At 50.5% G+C, this 18,229-nt stretch overlaps 2 protein-coding genes across 3 annotated transcripts in view; both read left to right on the top strand.

Annotated features, from left to right (window-relative positions):
* Positions 1-244: 244 nt before the first annotated feature.
* Positions 245-18,229, top strand: part of HOGA1 (4-hydroxy-2-oxoglutarate aldolase 1) — a 30,295-nt gene continuing 12,310 nt past the window's right edge. For both annotated transcript variants that reach the window (XM_036265406.1, XM_036265407.1), the window contains exons 1-6: positions 245-773; positions 12,226-12,354; positions 12,551-12,678; positions 13,093-13,227; positions 13,431-13,527; positions 15,121-15,254. In XM_036265406.1, the coding sequence (XP_036121299.1) occupies positions 563-773; positions 12,226-12,354; positions 12,551-12,678; positions 13,093-13,227; positions 13,431-13,527; positions 15,121-15,254 (834 nt within the window). In that variant the 5' untranslated portion in view covers positions 245-562. The remainder of the gene's footprint in view (positions 774-12,225; positions 12,355-12,550; positions 12,679-13,092; positions 13,228-13,430; positions 13,528-15,120; positions 15,255-18,229) is intronic.
* CUNH10orf62 (chromosome unknown C10orf62 homolog) lies at positions 4,396-5,073 on the top strand. The gene has a single exon (XM_036265408.1). The coding sequence runs from the start codon at positions 4,396-4,398 to the stop codon at positions 5,071-5,073; it is 678 nt and encodes a 225-aa protein (XP_036121301.1).

Genomic DNA, 18,229 nt, shown 5'->3' with positions numbered 1-18,229 from the left:
CTCACCATGCACTCGGCCTAGACTACCCCTTCGTGTGCCAGCTGTCCTGTGGGCTGTGTGTGGCCTGCACAGGCCTGTCATGTCATGTGGCAGTTTGACAGGAGGAGCCTGGCTGGGAAGTGGGGCGGCCAAGGTGCTGTGAATCAGCCAGACCTGCCCCGCCTCCCCCAGGACTCAGCCAATCAGCTCCTCCAACCAACCAGGGAACTGCCAAGCGGAAGCAGAGGCTCGGAGCAAAGCTGGAAATTGTGGGAGGAGGGCTCGGGCCCCTCTAGAGACACCCTTTAGTGTTGGGACTCCAGGAGCCAGTCTTCCTTCTGGCAGAGGGACATTGGGTTGTGGCATTTCTCCAGCTGCTCCCCAGCGAGAAGAGGACCCTCCTGGGACCTATAGGCCTAGCCTTTGACCCCGGGGACACCTAGCCCAGCCTGCCCCAGAGCTGACAAGTCAGAGGCAGCAAATTTTTAACTAGACACATTGATCATTAATAGGGGTAGGAAGGGATCCAAACTCAGCCTCCCTTAGGGACAGAGACTAGCTGGGCCTCAGGTCTCCTGTGGAGATGCTAGGCCCCCGAATCTGGTCCTCTGTGAGGCAGGGGCTGAGCAGGGCCTTGTCTAGGAATGTGGGGGGCCAAGCCTCAGGGGAGGGGAGGAAGGTGGACATCGCAGGCATCTACCCCCCAGTGACCACCCCCTTCACTGCCACCTCAGAAGTGGACTACGGGAAACTGGAGGAGAATCTGCATAAACTGGGCACCTTCCCCTTCAGAGGTAAGTGGGCTGGGAGCTGATGCGGGTTACCCTGGTCTCTCCAGCCAGAGGAAGGTACGCGGGCTCTGCCAAGCTGCTCAGGAGCAGTGGAGTGCCCCAGGGTCACTTTATTATGGAGAGGAACAGACGGAACTGGTCTGGAGTCAGGAGGCAGGTAGGAAGCTCCCTGCTGGCTGGAGACCTTGACTGAATCTCCTGCCTCAGTTCCCCCAGTTGTAAACTGCTAAAGCACCAGCTAAGCTCTCAGCATTATTATGGGGATCAAGGAAATTAATAGGCGTGAAAGTCCTCGTCAGCCAGGCACTCTGTGCGGTGTGAGGGCAGCCAGGTGTCAAGTGGCAGCCCAACCAGCAGGCTCACGCGCACACACACACACACACACACACACACACACACAATGCCTTGTTTGCATTCTTTCTTCCAGGCAAAGCCTCCCTTGGCCAAATTAATTCCAGTTCTGGATTCTCACACTCATTTCCCCTATACGCATGGGTCTCCCCTCTCTGAGGCCAGGGACCAGATCGTATTGGTGACACTGAACATACTACACAGCCACAAGCACAATAAATAAAGGTAGAAGAAGTCGAAGTCCTCCCGTCATGCCCTGCCCACCCTCATCCTTTACTCAGACAGTTCCCGGAGGCAGTACTCTCAATAGCCCCATTTCACCCATGGGAACACGGGGCTCAGAACGACACGGTCACTTGCACAAGGTCACTTACTAGTACATGGCTGAGCTGGGATTTCACTCCACTGCACGAGTGCTGAGTTGCTAGACAAGATGATGTCTAGAGTCTGATCAGCACCGGCTTTGGGAATGCAGTGGCTCCGACTGAGGCAGTGAGTGAGCAGGTAAGAAGGACTCCAGATTCAAAGCACAGCTCTGCCGCTGACTCAGCTGTGAGCTAGTCTCTCTATCCCTCAGTCCCCCATCTGGCACATGGGGGTAGTAATGCCCATCTCATAGGGTGGTTGGGAGAAAAATCTGAGAGAATGCAAGTGAAAGTGTGACGTAGTGTAGAGTGATATGTTGGAAGGTACTGATTGCAAGGATAACAATGATTAGAATGACTATCAGTACTGTGGGCAAAGCTGCTCTGGGACAGCACCTGCTGGCCTGAGACCCCATTCACATCTCAGTGCCGAGGTGTTAGGATCCTTCTCGGTGGACAATGGAGGCCCTGTGGACACCCACATCAAGCTGCGACAAAAACTCTAAGTAAATTTCTGCTCGGGCTCAGCTCACTGGGGCCTGAAGGTCTGAGCTGAGGCCTGGTTCTCTTGGGGCAAAGTGAGAAGCTCCTTAGTACTCTAAGGGAAGGTCCTGCTTCACCTTCCAGGCTTAAGGACACGTTAGTGCAGGGGGTGGGAAGGATGGACTTTGCCTCTGATGTCTGCCACCCAGAGCATCCGCAGAGACTCCCAGGTCCTCTGAAGCCCCCCCCCCACTCCTGCAGAGGGCGTGGCAGTGCCCAGGGCACGGGCTGCTGGGGACGTGGCAGGCCGCTAGTCCATCTCCCATCCAACCCACCCAGGCACCTGCTCCCACCTTCTCTCTCTCTTACCCCAACACAAGGCGGGGAGAGGGGCAGTGGGCTATGTAGAGAAGAGCCCAGCATTTGGAGTTAGAGGACTATGGAAGAATCCTGGTTCTACCAGTTACAGTGAGTGACTTTGGAGAAATCCCTGAACCTCCCTAATCAAGTTTCCTCATTTTAGAATAGGAATTGAGCCACAGGGTTCAATGCATTTCTCCCAAGGAGCTCAAACGTGAGGCCCTGGCACAGAGAACATAGAAACATAGGGTCCTGCCACCAGTCCTAGGACACAGCCCAGGAAGGGAGCAATGAGCCACTTTAGCTGGTGCTCTTTGTATCTCAGCACTCGGGGGGGGGGGGGGGGGGAGAACCATCGCACTTCACATTGCCAGGGCCTCCTGCAACAGGCGGAAGGTCCTCCAAAGAGGGGAACCTGCCCTTGATGAATTGGTGAATAGCTAGAGATTGTTCTGGAACGCATTGCCTGAAACTCTAGCTCTTTTTTTAAAAACAATTTTTTATTTTCAATTACAATTGATATGCAAATATATTAGTTGCAGATATACAACCCAGTGATTAAACACTTATATAACTTACAAAGTGATCACCCCGATAAATCTAGTAGCCATCTGAGATCATACATAATTACTACAATATTATTGACTAATGTAGCTTTTTATTTTTTTATTGTTAATTTTTACTGATTATTTGAATAAAGAGTATTCTTTTTAAGTAAAATCTTTTTAAGTAAAAGTTATAACTAGAGACTGGAGGGTGGAGTTGTTGCTGAGTGGTCCTGAACTCACTCCCACAAACAACCTCAGAGATGAACTTTGAATTGTTGTTTCCAAATGAGGTCATTGGACGACCACAGAGCTACTCCAGCCAGATTGGGGAGCTGATGTTCCCACAGAACTTTAAGCTTGTCTTATTCCCTTAGTATGTGGACTAGACTGTGGTGTCTTATGATACGATAGAATATTTTTATGTATATTAGAGCCTTACTGTGTTAAAGAAAATGTTTTGTTTAAAATATCACAATTTTTACAACCCTATTTTGGCATTTCTTAATTTTTAAAAATGTGTTAGATGCCTCTAGGTGGAAAACTAGTGTGGCCCAGGCCTGTTTCCTCCCCGCGCGGCCCTGGGTGTGGCCTGGGATGGCAGACCAGGCTGGCCCACCCGCTCACAACCTACACTGCACCCACTTGCGGGGGTGAGGTGGGGAGTGGTGCTAAATTCTGGGTTTGCAGATGCATCACTAAGGCCATAGGTAGCAGCACAGTCCTGGAGTGGCCCCAGGGATCAGGGACCCAGTGGTGTCTCTTGTTGTATCTGCTCTGCCTTCTACCCCCTGCTGGTCCCCCCCTCCCCCCCATTTGTGACCTCATGTTATTCCAGAATGAGCTTCTTGCTGGGGCCCTTTTCCTTCTGGACCCTGCTCCATGATGTGGGGATAGAATGCGCTGAGCTGGCAGCAGGTATAGGTCCTGGATGGAGGGAGATGCCGCCTCAGGTGACCAGGAATGAATGCCAGCCCAGCCAAGGGTGTCCTTCAGCCATGGGCAGCTTGATCAAGCACCTGTGCCAACTGGGGGCCAATGGATGGCGAGAGAGAGAAACCAAAGACTGAAAGATAAGAAGGACTGAGTTGCAGAATAGGTCGCCAGCAGATGACAGAAGGGACTCAGAGTTGGGGAAGCTGTCATTCCACTGACCTTGGGGATAGCTGTCAGAGTGGGAGACAGAACCTGGGCCTCAGGCAATGCCTCCCAGGCTAGACATAAGGGTTGCCGTGGTCTCTCCCTACCCCGCCCCTCAACCAATGAACCTCATAATGGGGTTCATTGCTGAGGTGGGAGGGGCACCCTAGGAAGGGTGCAGCAGGGGGCCTGCCTGCCAGACACCCACAGGGAGCCCACCCTTTCAAGCATGAAACATACCATCCGGGCTCCCCCACTCCCAGTGTGCTCATAGCTCTGCCTGCCTGGCGTAGGGTCCTGGAGAACTTCTTGGAGCTCATCCAGCAGCCATCATGCAAGGTGGTGCTGGGGACTGTCCTCTTACTTGGAGGTGGAGGCTTCATGTTGTGGCTTCAGAGGAGGAGGAGAAGGAAGATAGCCTCCGAGTCTCCACCAGACGAACGTGAGCCACAGGAAAAACACAAAGCACAGAATGAGAGCTGGATCAAATCTCACTTTAGCCGCCTTTCCGAAGAGAAGCTGGCCACCAGCAGCACCACCACCTCTGCCAGCAGCAGCACTGCCCCCTCCCAGCCCGACAGCAGCGGCGCTGGGGCCGGATCCGTGATGCGCGTGGAGACCTCCACCTCGAGGGAGCCCTTCACCAGCAAGCAGAAGACGCCTGGGTTCTCGGTGGTCAAAGAGATCCACAAGGAGTCCTCGTCCACAGATGAGGCTACGTGGGCTGCCGTGGCTGCTAGTACTAAGGAGATTGACACCAAGGGACGGCAACTGGCTAACTCCATGTTGCAGCGTGCCATGGCTTACAAGAACTCAGGCCACTTGGAGTCCAAGGACATCAACCAGGAGGAGCTGAAGGCCCTCCAGGAGGTGGAGATAAAGCTGAAAAGCAATTTCCTCACCCAGCGGGAAACCACTGTAGCTGGTGTGAACCATACACACACCTTTCATGGCCATAGTCACCATGGCCACCAGGATCATCCAAGCCAGCTGAGCCACCAGAGCCACAGCCTGCCCAGCCGCAGCCACCAGACCTATCACCCCTTCGAAGCCACCTAACCATGGATGGAGATGCCCCTTCCCTCAACAGGGCTGGCACACAATCACAGGCCTGTTTTCTCTCCTATGAGACAACCTGTGTGGCCCAGAGTAAGATGCTATTGCCCCGATCCATTCTTCCTCAGGCCCCTGCCGGGGTCCTGGGCCCCTTCAACTTCGCGAGTGGAGTCTGCTACAGAGGACGGCCCCTGATGGAGAGAGAGCTGGGAGGGAGCAAGGCAGCTGAAACAAACTCCCAGGCCCCTGTTGACCCACCAAGAGAAGACAGGAGAGCCCCGGGAGCAGCTGAGAGCCCCCCACTGATGCCACATGCCTGGAACTGAGCCAATAAAGCCTTGTGCACCCTCACTCTGAGTCTGGGGCCTCTTTGGTCAGCCTCAGGGCTGAGCAGGAAGGGAGGGAGAAAGGTTCCTTCTAAACTGGCTTCCCAGGGTCTCAGGCTCTGGGGATGGGATATCTCTAGGCAGCTTCACACCCACCCACCTGCTGTTGTCAGGGAAAGAGGAAGTAGCCAGGTATTGGGAGGAAGGAGGTGACACAGACTTCTAGAAGTGAGAGAGTAAGCAGGGTGGGCTGTAGGCCCCTGACCCCCGGGTGCCGCCTCAGCTGGTCTATGGCCTCTGCGGTCACGTGGCGGCCCACACTGCAGCCCTCTCTGCCCACCTGCTCCCTGGGGCCCACTGGGATCCGAGCAGTGCCCCTCTCCCCCACCTTCAGAGCTATCGTGCTGTATATTCTCTGCTTTATATTAGCATCGCCACTGCCGGGGCTGGGCGTGCTGCTGCTGCTGGTACTACTACTACCAGCAGCTCCCTCTTCTTGAGTTTTGTTTTGTGTGTGTGTTTTTTTTGTATGGCGTGGTCTGTGTTGACAGCACAGACTCATGAGGAAGGTATTGCATCCTCTCCATTTTGCAGACGAGGCACATGAGGCTGAGAGGTATAATTCACCTGGCATGACTTAGACTGTAAGTGATGTCCCTGGGGTTACAACCCTGCGTTGGCGGACTCTGAAGCCCAAACCCAGACCCCTGGCCCTGTTCTGACACCAGTCCCAGGCCCACCGTCCCCAGAGGAGTCCGCCTCCCTCATGCTTATCCCTGTCCTCTCTCCACATGTCCTGACTGTCTGTGCTCTCGGCAAGCCTGGCGCTCTCCGGCTTCCTCTTCCTGCTGCCCAAGGCAGGCAGCTGTCCCCCCGGGAGCTGGAGTGGAGTCAGCTGCACGCGCTGGCTAACCGCCAGTGATCGCTACATAGAAACGTCATCATTTTAGTCTCCTGTGGGATCACCAGTGGTTCTCAACCTGTGGGCCTCAAACTCCAGGGAGAAGGTGCCCAGAATCATTGCAAAGAATGGATAGACCTATAAACATCCTAAATATTGTCTTAGTTTTATGGTACAGAGTTGGGAGTCTTTAAATAGATATATATATTTTTTTTATCCTCACCTGAGGACATTTTTGCATTTATCTCCAGATAGAGCAGAAGAGAAGGAGGGAAGAGAGAGAGAGAAACATCGACGTGAGAGAGACACATCGAGTGGTTGCCACCCACACGACCTCAACTGGGGCCAGGGACAAACTGCAACTGAGGTATGTGCCCTTAGCGGGAACTGAATCCGGGACTCTCTGGTCCACGGGCCGACGCTCCAAACACTGAGCCAAACCGGCCAGGGCGGGAGTCTTTGAATATTTTTGATAATACTAGTAAGTGACTTTATATATATGCTGATATATATTTGTATATTTAAAATACTTTAGCCCTGGCCAGTTTGGCTCAGCGGTTAGAGCGTCGGCCTGCGGTCCGGAGAGACCTGGGTTCGGTTCCCGCTAAGGGCATGTACCTCGGTTGTAGTTTGTCCCTGGCCCTGGTTGGTCGTGCGGGTGGCAGCCACTCGATGTGTCCCTTCACATCAATGCTTCTCTCTCTCTCTTCCTCTCACTCCCTCCTGCTCTATCTGAACAAAAAATGGAAAAATGTCCTCAGGTGAGGATTAAAAAAATAAAATAAAATTCTTTATAATAAAATCTTACTTGAAAAAATGGGGTCAATCACACTAGAAAGTGTTGGAGGCTGATTAATTAGACAAGAGTGGGGAGGGTTGGCTTCTAAAAGGGATTGTAAAAATGCATAAAATGTATGCATTTATCTGGAAGACCTAAATTCCTTATTAAAAGCTTATTATATAAGAGCTAAGATTAGCTAATTAGGACTTCAGAATCTTCACTTCCAAAAAGTTTCAGACTGGCAAAATTCAAATAAAATGTGGTCAGTGTTGTCCCAAGGTTAATTCTCTGTTCTGATCACTGTACTAGTTAGGTAAGATGTCATCATCGATGGGGGCTGAGTGAGCCATGTATGGAAATCTCCTGTACTATTTTGGCAACTTTTCTATAAATTTTAACGTATTTCAGCCCTGGCCAGTGTGGTACAGTTGGTTGGGTGTCGTCTGTGCACCATTGATTCTCGGTCAGCATGTGTGCCCGGGTCCAGCTTGATGTTTTGTTCTCCCGTCAATGTTTCTCCCTCTCGCCCTCTCCCTTCCTCTCTCTCTAAAAAAAGAAATCAATAAAAAATCTTAAAAAAAAAAAGTAGTTCAAAATTAAAAGTCAAAAAATTTTCAGAGAACGTAGTTATGAGTACATGTTAAGTTTTTATTAACGTTGTGCTGTACAGACAATGGCTTCTAAGCAGCCAAGTCAAGTATGCACTCCTGGTAAGGATATTTTCGTAAGAAAAGAGAATGATCAAATCATTGTTAGGCTAGATACCAAGAGTAGTTAACAGACACTAGACTCTTGCCTGAGAGTCAGCTGGGGAGGGGGTGGCTGGTTTCCTAGATCAAGGTTCAATCCCATGAAAGCTCATCAGGAAACTGCTTAAGCATTTTGTCAGGAACGTTCATTTCTTCCCTGTGGGAAGTTGAGAATTGCATCACAAAAAAGTTCTGCCTCAGACCAAGTTTGGGACAGTTTCTTTTTCACACGGCATATCGCCAGCACACACCTCAATAGGCAGTGTGCTGAGGTGTCATGGACAACAAAATGAGTGGGGCACCATCCCTGACCTTGCCGATTCTAGGCAAAGTAGGACAAGCGTCGTGTGAGGAGAACAAAGTGCTGTGGGCAGCAAAGGGAGGAGGCCTGAGCTGCAACAGGGGCGATATTCCAGGCAGAAAGGAACAGCATGAGCAAAGGTGTAGAGGCAGGAAGGTGGCAGAGTGTGGGGGGGACCTTGACAGTCAGTGTGGCTGAAGGGCAATATTTAGAGATAAACAAAAGGTAGGAGGAAAAGCCAGAAAAGGGACTACAAAGCCTAGAGCCCAGGAGGACTAAGGAGACCATCCATTGCAATTTGCTCTTTTGAGAAATTTTGCCTAATCCCACAGGTGGGGTGGGGGAGATTGAAGGGTTCTGAGGACCTCTGTGAATTTTTGAGTAGACAATAGGCAAGGACAAGGAATAGGTAATCGAAGTTAAGAGGAGATATCCAGTGGGAAAATCCCAGGAAGACTTCTCAGAAGAGGTGGCAATGATGACGGGCCAAGGGGCATAACAGTAAGAGATAGCCTGTGATTCCTTTTGGCCACGATAAGGCACCAGGTTGCTTGTGCATCCCCAGCCCCAAACACCCACTCCCCTTCCCAGGCCACTCTGGCTCTCAGAACAGTCAGCATCACCATGGGGCAGGGGAGAGTTGCTTTCTAAATGAGCGTTTTTGTCTTATAGCCAGAGCAGGGAGCCTGAGAGGTCCAAGCATAGCGTCCCTTCCCACACCAGCATCCTCTTCCTCAAATCGAAAGCTGCCACCCTCCTGAGCTAAGGTTTGAGTGCTTTCTCCCGACTCTAATAAGTACAGTTAACACTGAGTGCCAGGTTCTATTTGAAGCACTTCACAAGTAGAATCTCATTTAAGCTTCACAACAACTCTTTGAAGAGGGTACTCATATTATCTCCATTTTTTTCTTTTCTTTTTTGTTAATCCTCACCTGAGGTTATTTTCCCATTGATTTTTTAGAGTATAAGGGAGAGAGGGAGAGAGAGAGAGAGGGAGAGAGAGAGAGAGATAGAGAGCGAGCTGAGAGACACATGGATTGGCTGCCTCCTACACCACCCCAACTGGGGCCCAGGATTGAACCTGCAACCCAGGTACGTGCCCCTGGTTGGAATTGAACCCACGACTCTTCAGTCTGCAGGCCAACGCTCTAACTACTGAGCCAAACTAGCCAGGGCCCCATTTTTTTATTTGCTAAAGCTGAGGTTTGGTTAAGTCGTTTGCCCAAGATCTCACAGCTGGCAAGGGGCCACAGTATGCGTTAAACCCGGGCTCCTCAGAGTTCGGAGCCTACACCTCTGCCCACTCTACTGCCCTGTTCCACCTCTCACTTTCCTCACCCCCATCTGGGGCCCGACCTTTCCCCTTCTGTAGCCTCCTCCCTACAGCAGCGGAGGCACGCCGGGCCTGAAACTGGACATCTAGCCAAGGAGGGGGCTCTTGGGGCAGCAGTCACAGATGTCAAAGGCCTTTCTTGTACATTTTCTTTGCACCTTAGGACAGCCCTGTGAGGCAGGATTGAAATGATTGTATTGTCCTCCCACAGGAAAGAAAATGGAAACTCAGAGGCATGAAGTGACTGGCTCAGTAGCTAGAGGTGACTTGGGTTCAGAGCTTCCCTGACTCTACCACACTCCCTCTCCCCAGCCTGGCCTTTCTTCCCCTTGGGAGTCAGGACCAGGTCAGATGATCTCTTAAATGACATAAGGGAGAGGCCACTAGGCATCTTGAGTACAGAGGCCTCCTTCACCCCCAGAGTGCGAGACCCAGCTGTCCTGCTGTGGAAGCCAGGCCCAGTGAGGCCCAGGGCCCCTGGAACTGACCCCCAGAATGAAGGGGGACCTGGGAATGATGGCTGTGGCTGAAGAAGTACTGGAGCAGGAACCCACTTGGCTGTCTTTGGGGCGGGGTGGCAGACGCAGCCTGGGAGGGAGATGTTCTTCCATTTGAATAGAGGGTGTAGCAAAAGCTTGATCTCTTAAGTCTTTGATCCCTAAATCAGAGGGTGCTGGTCCAACCATGGCTGGACTGGGGCCCTTCTCCAAGGTTGGCAGCTCTGCAAGTGGGGATGGCCCACTGGGAAAGCAGGGGGGCCTTAAGCAGCAAGAAGAAGGAGGCTCCTACCATTGGCTCCCAGCCTGACAGTCCAACAGAAGCCAAAGCTATTTGCCTCAAGATGTTCCCTGCAATGTTATCAAGGCAAAAACCTGAAAAGAAAAAAAAATGCTAAGTATCCGGCGAGCTATTCTGGCAGTCTACCGAGTGGAACCCAATGGCGCAGAGAACAGCATGGAAAGGTCTGTGGTGTAACACTGCCTCTACATCACACTGTGTCCCCTGAAGGATGACTCACGGGAATGCTCTCTCTCGGTGCGGTGCCAGGAAACTATGTGTTTCTCCAGGGCAGCTGCCTTGCTTTTATCTTGAGTTCCGCATATCTGTCAGCTGACCACGTTTCCCTTTCAGCTTCGACTGTCGGGAAGCCCCAAATCAAATGCACGGCCCATGGCTCCCAGCTGTTTGACGGGTTTTGAAACCAATCTCCATCCTGGCTTTAGTTTCTTTCCGTTCTCCCGAACACCTCTACTTATCAATAATCTCGTATTCTGTGCTGTATTTGTCAACTATCAAAGGAAAATGTTTTTGGAGTGGAATGGGGTAGAGAGGAGAAAGAAGAGGAAAGAGAAAGCAAAACGAAAAGGGAGGAGATGGTTTTACTAACGTTCCTTTCAGATTTAGCCGAAGAGCAGCCATTCTGCTGATCTCTCGTGGATATGAGCGGGTTGACACCTTTAACTGCTAATATTAGAAACCAATCCAATGATTGATAAAACCGGAAAATGAAAAATAAAAGAATGAGATGTCACTTTTCACCTCGAAAATTTGCAAAAATTCATGCTGACAATCCAGTGTTGGCGGGGATGAGCACTGACGGACTCTGTGCGATGGGTGTGAACGGGCCAGTTAGAGAGACGCAGGCACGTGTGGGTGGCCGTTACACACCTAATAAACTGTAGGGAAACTCTTAGACATGAGCACAGAAGACTTTACAGAAAGCATTTGTCTGAGCATTGCTAGCAAAAAAATAAGGAAACATTCTAAATGTCCTCAAAGGGAGAGTGAAAAGTAAATTGTGGGCCCTGGCTGGTAGCTCAGTTGGTTAGAATGTCGCCCTGATACGCAAAGGTTGTGGGTTCAGTCCTCGGTCAGGGCACATACAAGAAGCAACCAATGAGTACATAAATGGGTGTAACAACACATCGATGTTTCTCTCTCTCTAAAAATGAATGTAAAAAAGTAAATTGTGGTCTGAGCTCACAATAGAATATTATGTAATAATGAAAAGTGAGTGAATCAGAGCTACATGTCCTGCTACAGACAAAAGTCAAAACACAATGTTAGGCAAAAATGGCAAACTGTGGAAGATATATATAAGTTTGATTTCATTTCTATAAAGTTTAAAGTTGCAAAACCTGTATTGCATCTTATATCTTATGAGTCCAAATGTATGCCTTAAGGGTATGAAGACACGAATGGGAACAATAACTCCTGAGCCAGAACAGCAAGAGGAGGGTGACCAGGGGAGGGTTGCCATGGGACCTAGATACACACATGTGGATTATGTTATCTATTCTTTGGAGTATAGCTAAAACAATGACAATTACACCAGTTTGGCTCAGCTGTTAGAGAGTTGGCCCATGGACCAAAGAGACCTGGGTTCGATTCCAGCCAAGGGCATGTACCTCGGTTGTGGTACGTCCTCGGCCCCGGTTGGGGTAGTGCGAGTGGCAACCAGTCGATGTGTCTCTCTTACATCGATGTTTCTCTCTCCTCCCCTACCCCCACTCTGTCTGAAGAAAGATGTAAAAATATCCTCAGGTGAGGATTAAAAAAATTAAAAAAAAACAAAGACAATTGGTGTGAACACTTATTGCAATTGGGTAAAACATTCTGGCTGCATCAGGACAAAGATGGGAAGAAATGTGTGAAAAACTATGGTTTTCAGGAGGTAGGAACCTGAGTGAGTATAACAGTAATGTCCCTGTCATTCATAAGAGGACGGGAAGATGTCTACTGATGTGATGCGATCTCTCGGCAGGCTTTGTGGTCCAGGGCTCCAATGGCGAGTTCCCTTTCCTGACCAGCAGCGAGCGCTTGGAGGTGGTGAGCCGCGTGCGCCAGGCCATGCCCAAGGACAAGCTCCTGCTAGCTGGCTCTGGCTGCGAGTGTGAGGCCATAATGCCCTGGGCCCTGGGGTGACTGGGGCTGGGTGGCCAGGCTTCTTGCCCAGGGGTTCGGTTCAGTTTACTTGTTCTGTCTCTTCGGCCCCCCTTGCTCGCCCAGGGTCCCAGTCCAGCCCTTTTTCCTCCTGCTGCTCTTGCCCTCCATAGTCTATAGGAAAGACTCCCTCTTTCCTCCTACAGCTACTCAAGCCACAGTGGAGATGACGGTGAGCATGGCCCAGGTCGGGGCTGACGTCGCCATGGTGGTGACCCCTTGCTACTATCGTGCGCGCATGAGCAGCGCTGCCCTCATTCACCACTACACCAAGGTGGGTGGCAGGGGTGGGAATGGGTCTGAGGTGACTGAGGGGGAAACTCTGCCTGGGAAGAGGAGACTGAGAAGCTGGTACAGACTGGTTAGCCTGCCTACCATGTACCAGCTGTGTGACGTTGGGTGACTGTCCTAACCACGCTGTCACTGTTTCCTCCCTTCTCAAATGGGAGGAATAAAGGTATCTTCATAGTGTTGTTTTAAGGACTAAATTATATAAAAACATAAAGAACTTTGAACTGTGCTTGGCACATAGAAAGCACTCACTAATTATTACCCACTGTTACTGCTTACAAGCAGGGCATGGACCATTGTGACTTCTGGTCTAGGAGGTGGGCCTGTCCTGGGCGCTCTGGCCCGGACCTGTCGGGCCTGGGCAGCTGCCCTCTCCTCTCTTCTCTGTGTCCCTCAGGTCGCTGACCTCTCTCCAATTCCTGTGGTGCTGTACAACGTCCCAGCCAACACAGGGCTGGACCTGCCTGTGGACACGGTGGTCACGCTTTCCCAGCATCCGAATATCATTGGCATCAAGGACAGTGGCGGTGATGTGAGTGGCAGCAGCTCATGGCTGGGCACCATCCACTTCTCTTCTGCTACCAACTTCAGGGCAGCTCTGGGACCTGCTTCAGTTTGGGTTCTCTCTGTCGTGTGGGCTCTCCAGGATGGGGCTCTCATTTGCCCACACTGGCTAGCCCCCATCAGGCTAGCCCGAGGCTCTGGGCCCCACTCACACCAGGTTTGCTCTTGCAGGTGACCAGAATCGGGCTGATGATTCACAAGACCAGGAGGCAGGATTTCCAGGTGTTGGCTGGATCAGCTGGCTTCCTGCTGGCCAGCTACGCTGTGGGTAGGCCTTCTGCTGCTACACTGTGAAGGGTGACCCAGATACACCCGGGCAGCTGGGGTCTGCTGGAAGAGACCATGAGGGCCGGGCTGGGTCTTTGCCAGCTTGCTTGCTCTGAAACCTCAGAAGTCTAGCACACTGCTTGCTTGTCTGGACACTGGGTACTTGTGAGTGACCTTGTTGGGTGGAGGAGGCTGGCCGTGTACAAACTCTGGCCTATCACAGGGATGCCTACAATTTGTTCTAAGTCCCAAGCTCCCTGCTTTGGTGATAAATTTAGTTCCTCTAATCTCACAGGGGCCTTGGGGCCCTCCCCTACAGTCCAGAGTCGATTTTCCTCTCTCTCTAGTTCCAGGCTGAATGAATAGTCAGACCTGTAGGGCTGGGCAGGGATCTTCAGCTGCCTAATCAGATTCTGTCCCAGTCCAGGGTCATAGGGATGTCACCATGAGACCAACTGTTCTTGTCTGTTTGGGGGTCAAGGTCCTTAGGTCCAGGTTGGATTTGAGCCAGAGGGGGTGTTGGGGGAGGGGAGCATTTGCTCCTTCAGCTGACACAGATTTAAGTTGCTTTTCCAAAGCTGCAGGGCCCTATTCTCTCTGGTTTGTGCAGACTTTGGCTTACTCTCTAGGTCCTTGCACACCCCCTCTTCATATCACCGCCTCTAAAGTTCAGGGAAGAAGGGGGACTCAGTTATGCTTGTCCCTGAAATGGGGAGATGGAGAAAGCACAGCTCCAGGGGCGGGGGATCTGAGCTGGAATCGCAGCTCTGCTCTTACGCACTGAGTACTGGTGGGCAAGGCCCTCAGCCTGCCTGGGTTTGAGTTTCTACTCTGAAGAGCAGGGAGGTGTTGTGAGTTAGAGAGCACTGGCCTTTGTCTGCCATAGTGCTTGGCATGTCATAGGGACTCAATAAATGGCGGCTATATTAGCTCATGCCTAATTGCCTACTGTTTGCAGTTTCAAAGCCCCTCTGCTAGGGTCACTCCTCATTAGCCTCAGTATCACACTCACAGGCTGGCAGAAGTGTCAGGGCCCTCTGCCATCACAGCCAGCCCTTTTTCATGGCCCAGATGAGAACAAAGAGGACCAGAGGGTCTATGACTTGTCCAAGTTCATACAGCCGGTGGGAGGAAATGCCCGGTGTCCTGACTGTCCAGAATGCTTTCCACCCCCCACACCCCCCTTCCCTGTACCAGGCTGAATTCTGGGGTTGGAGGGCGTAACATTTCAAAAGAGCAAAGGCTTCCTATTCCCTGCACCCCCTTCGAGGACTGGTGAGCCAGGGCCAGTAGAGGAGCCTGGAGGTGTCAACTGGCAGGTGGGAGGGAGAGGAGGACAGGGAAGGAACTGAACTTGAGTTAGCCTTCGGTCTCTGCTCCCTGACCCTCAGTCTGTGGGGTCCTACTTCCAGTAAGCTGGCGGCTTTCCTCTCTGTGCTCTGCGGACTCACAGAGCAGGCCTTTGACGTGGCCAACCAGTGGCATAGAAAGCCACATCTGATCTCCCCAGAACAAAGAGGGGCAGGGGACCAGGGTTTGGAATTCTCTGTGAGAAGAGGCTCTGGCTGATGTTCTGCATCTTACGCTGGGGCAGGTGCTGTGGGCGGCGTGTGTGCCCTGGCCAATGTCCTGGGGGCTCAGGTGTGCCAACTGGAGCGACTCTGCCTCACAGGACAATGGGAAGATGCTCAGAAGCTACAACACCGCCTCATCGAGCCAAACACTGCGGTGAGCTCCCAGCCAATGGCATCAAAGGGTTGGGGGCTGGGGGATGGTTCTGTGTCCTCACTGGAGTGGGAGCCAGGGCTGGCATAGGGATCCCCACTCAGACTCTTCCTTTTCAGAAAGTCCTTTTAAAGAAAGAACATCCCAGTGTGGGAACTCCTGGGGCCTCCCCAGGAAATCTTGACTTCAAAGTTGAGCCCTAACTTAAGTATGCATTAGAATTCATTAGGGAACTAGCTAAAATTGTAATCCTTTAGGCCTGGGAATAGGCATTGAGACAAGCATCCTGAGTGATTGTGACACAGTCATCCTGGGACTTGACTTAGCGAAAGGGACCATGGGCCTTTATGCCAGCTTTGTAAGGGGCCAGATCCTAACGAACAGAATGACTGAGAGTAGTAAAGGAGAAGCTGGAACGCTGGAGGTATTTAGAGCCCAGATTTTCCAGGAGAGTTCTATCTTCAAATAATCTATTCTGCAGTCAGACTGTATACCCCAATTCTGTGTTGGGCAAGTCAAAAAGAGCCAAAATATGCCTGGTCGGTGTGGCTCCCATGGACTGAGAGGTGTCAGTTCAATTCCTGGTCAGGGCACAGGGCACAGGGCACAGGGTTGCAGACTTGATCCCCAGTAGGTGGTGTGCAGGAGGCAGCCGATCTATGTTTCTCTCTCTCATTGATGTTTCTATCTCTCCCTTCCTCTCTCTCTTTCTAAAAAAAAATAAAAACATCTTATTTTATCTTTACCCGAGAATATTTTTTCACTTATCTTCAGATAGAGTGGAATGGAGCGGGAGAGATAAAAGAGAGAAAGAGAGAGAACCCTGGCTGGTTTGGCTCAGTGATTAGAGCGTTGGCCTGGGGACCAGAGAGTCCCAGGTTCGTTTCCCACTAAGGGCATGTACCTCAGTTGCAGTTTGTCCCCAGCCCCAGTTGGGGTTGTGTGGGTGGCGACCATTCAATGTGTCTCTCTCACATCGATGTTTCTCCTGCCCCCCCAATTCCAGTCTATATGCAAAAAAAAAAAAAAAGTCCTTGGGTGAGGATTAAAAAAGGAGAGAGAGCCCTGGCTGGTTTGGCTGAGCGGTTGGAGCGTCCACCTGCGGTACAGAGAGACCCGGGTTCGGTTCCCGCTAAGGGCACATACCTTGGTTGCAGTTTGTCCCCGGCCCTGGTTGGTCATGTGGGTGGCAGCCACTCGATGTGTCCCTTCACATCGATGTTTCTCTCTCTCTCTCTTCCTCTCTCTCCCTCCCGCTCTAGCTGAACAAAAAATGGAAAAATGTCCTCGGGTGAGGATAAAAAAAAAAAAAAGGAGAGAGAGAGAGAGAAAAACATCAACTGGCCACCTTCCACATGACCCTGACCAGGGCTGGAGATGAACAGCAACCCAGGTATGTGCCCTTGGCTGAAATTGACCTCATGACTCATTGGTCTGTGGGCTGACGCTCTAACGACTGAGCCAACCTGGTCAGGGCTAAAAACATTAAAAAAATAATAATAAAAATAAGAGCCAAGAGCCCTGGCCCAGTTGGTTCAGTGGTTACAGCGTCGGCCCGCAGACTAGAGAGTCCTTGGTTCAGTTCCCGCTAAGGGCACGTACCTGGGTTGCTGTGCACTTTGTCCCCGGCCACAGGTGGGGTCGTGTGGGTGGCAACCACTCAATGGTGTTTCTTGCACGTCTATGTTTCTCTCTTTCTTCCTCCCTCTCTCCCTCCCACTTTATCTGATGATAAATGCAAAAAAAAAAAAAAATGTCCTTGGGGAAGAATAAATAAATAAATAAATAAATAAATAAATAAATAAATAAAAAAGAGCCAAGATAGAAAGCCTGCCAAGTGCCAGGCAGAGCTGTGCACAGCCATATTGGCGTCTAAGGCAAGAAGAAAAATGTGTGTCCCTATAGACATGTTTTTATGTATATTTTAAATTAAACTTATAATACAGGGAGATCCTGTGACCCAGTTTCCTCCAGTGGGAACAATATCACAACCAGGATTTTGATACAGAATATTTCTGTCACCACAAGGATCCCTCATGTTACACTTTTATAGCCACACATACTAACCTCCTGCCCCTACCCCGTCTTTAACCTATGGCAACCACAAATATGTTTACCAACTTTTTAATTTTGTCAGTTCAAGACTATTAAATAAATGAAATAATATAGTCTATAACATTTTGAGATTGACTTTTTCTTGCAGAATAATTTTCTGGAGATTCATCCAGGTATTGCATGTATCAATAGGTGGTTCCTTTTTTTTTTTATCCTCACCCGAGGACACTTTTCCACTTTTTGTACAGACAGAGTGGGAGGGAGAGAGAGGAAGAGAGAGAGAGGGAAACATCGATGCGAAAGGGACACATCGAGTGGCTGCCACCCGCACGACCAACCAGGGCCGGGGACAAACTGCAACCAAGGTACATGCCCTTAGCGGGAACCGAACCGGGGTCTCTCCGGACCGCAGGTGGACGCTCTAACCGCTGAGCCAAACCGGCCAGGGCAGGTGGTTCCTTTTTATTCATGAGTAGTATTTATAATATGGCCATACTATAACTTGTTTAACCGTTTACCTGTTGAAGGACAGGGTGTTTCCAGTTTTGGCTAGTCAAAGCTGCTGTGAACATGCAACTTTTTATTTTTCTAGGATAAATACACAGTTGCTGGGCCATAAGATGATTGCATATTTAGCTTTTTTTGTTGTTTTTTTTTTAAACTGCCAAACTGTTTTCCAGAGTGGCTGTACCATTTTACATTAACATCAGTATAAATGTATGAGTGATTCAACTTCTCTGCATCCTCACCAGCATTTGATCTTGTGACTGTCTTTTATTTTAGCCATTCTGATAGGTGTATAGTGATATTTCATTGTGGTTTTAATTTGTATTCATCTTCTGGCTAATGCTATAGAATGTCTTTTCATGTTTCTATTTGCCATCTGTATATTCCCTTAGATGTAATGTCTATTTATGTCACCT

Source organism: Molossus molossus, unplaced genomic scaffold (assembly GCF_014108415.1).
Source record: "Molossus molossus isolate mMolMol1 unplaced genomic scaffold, mMolMol1.p scaffold_m16_p_17, whole genome shotgun sequence".
NCBI lineage: Eukaryota > Metazoa > Chordata > Mammalia > Chiroptera > Molossidae > Molossus > Molossus molossus.
This window is presented reverse-complemented; position numbering and strand designations above follow the sequence as displayed.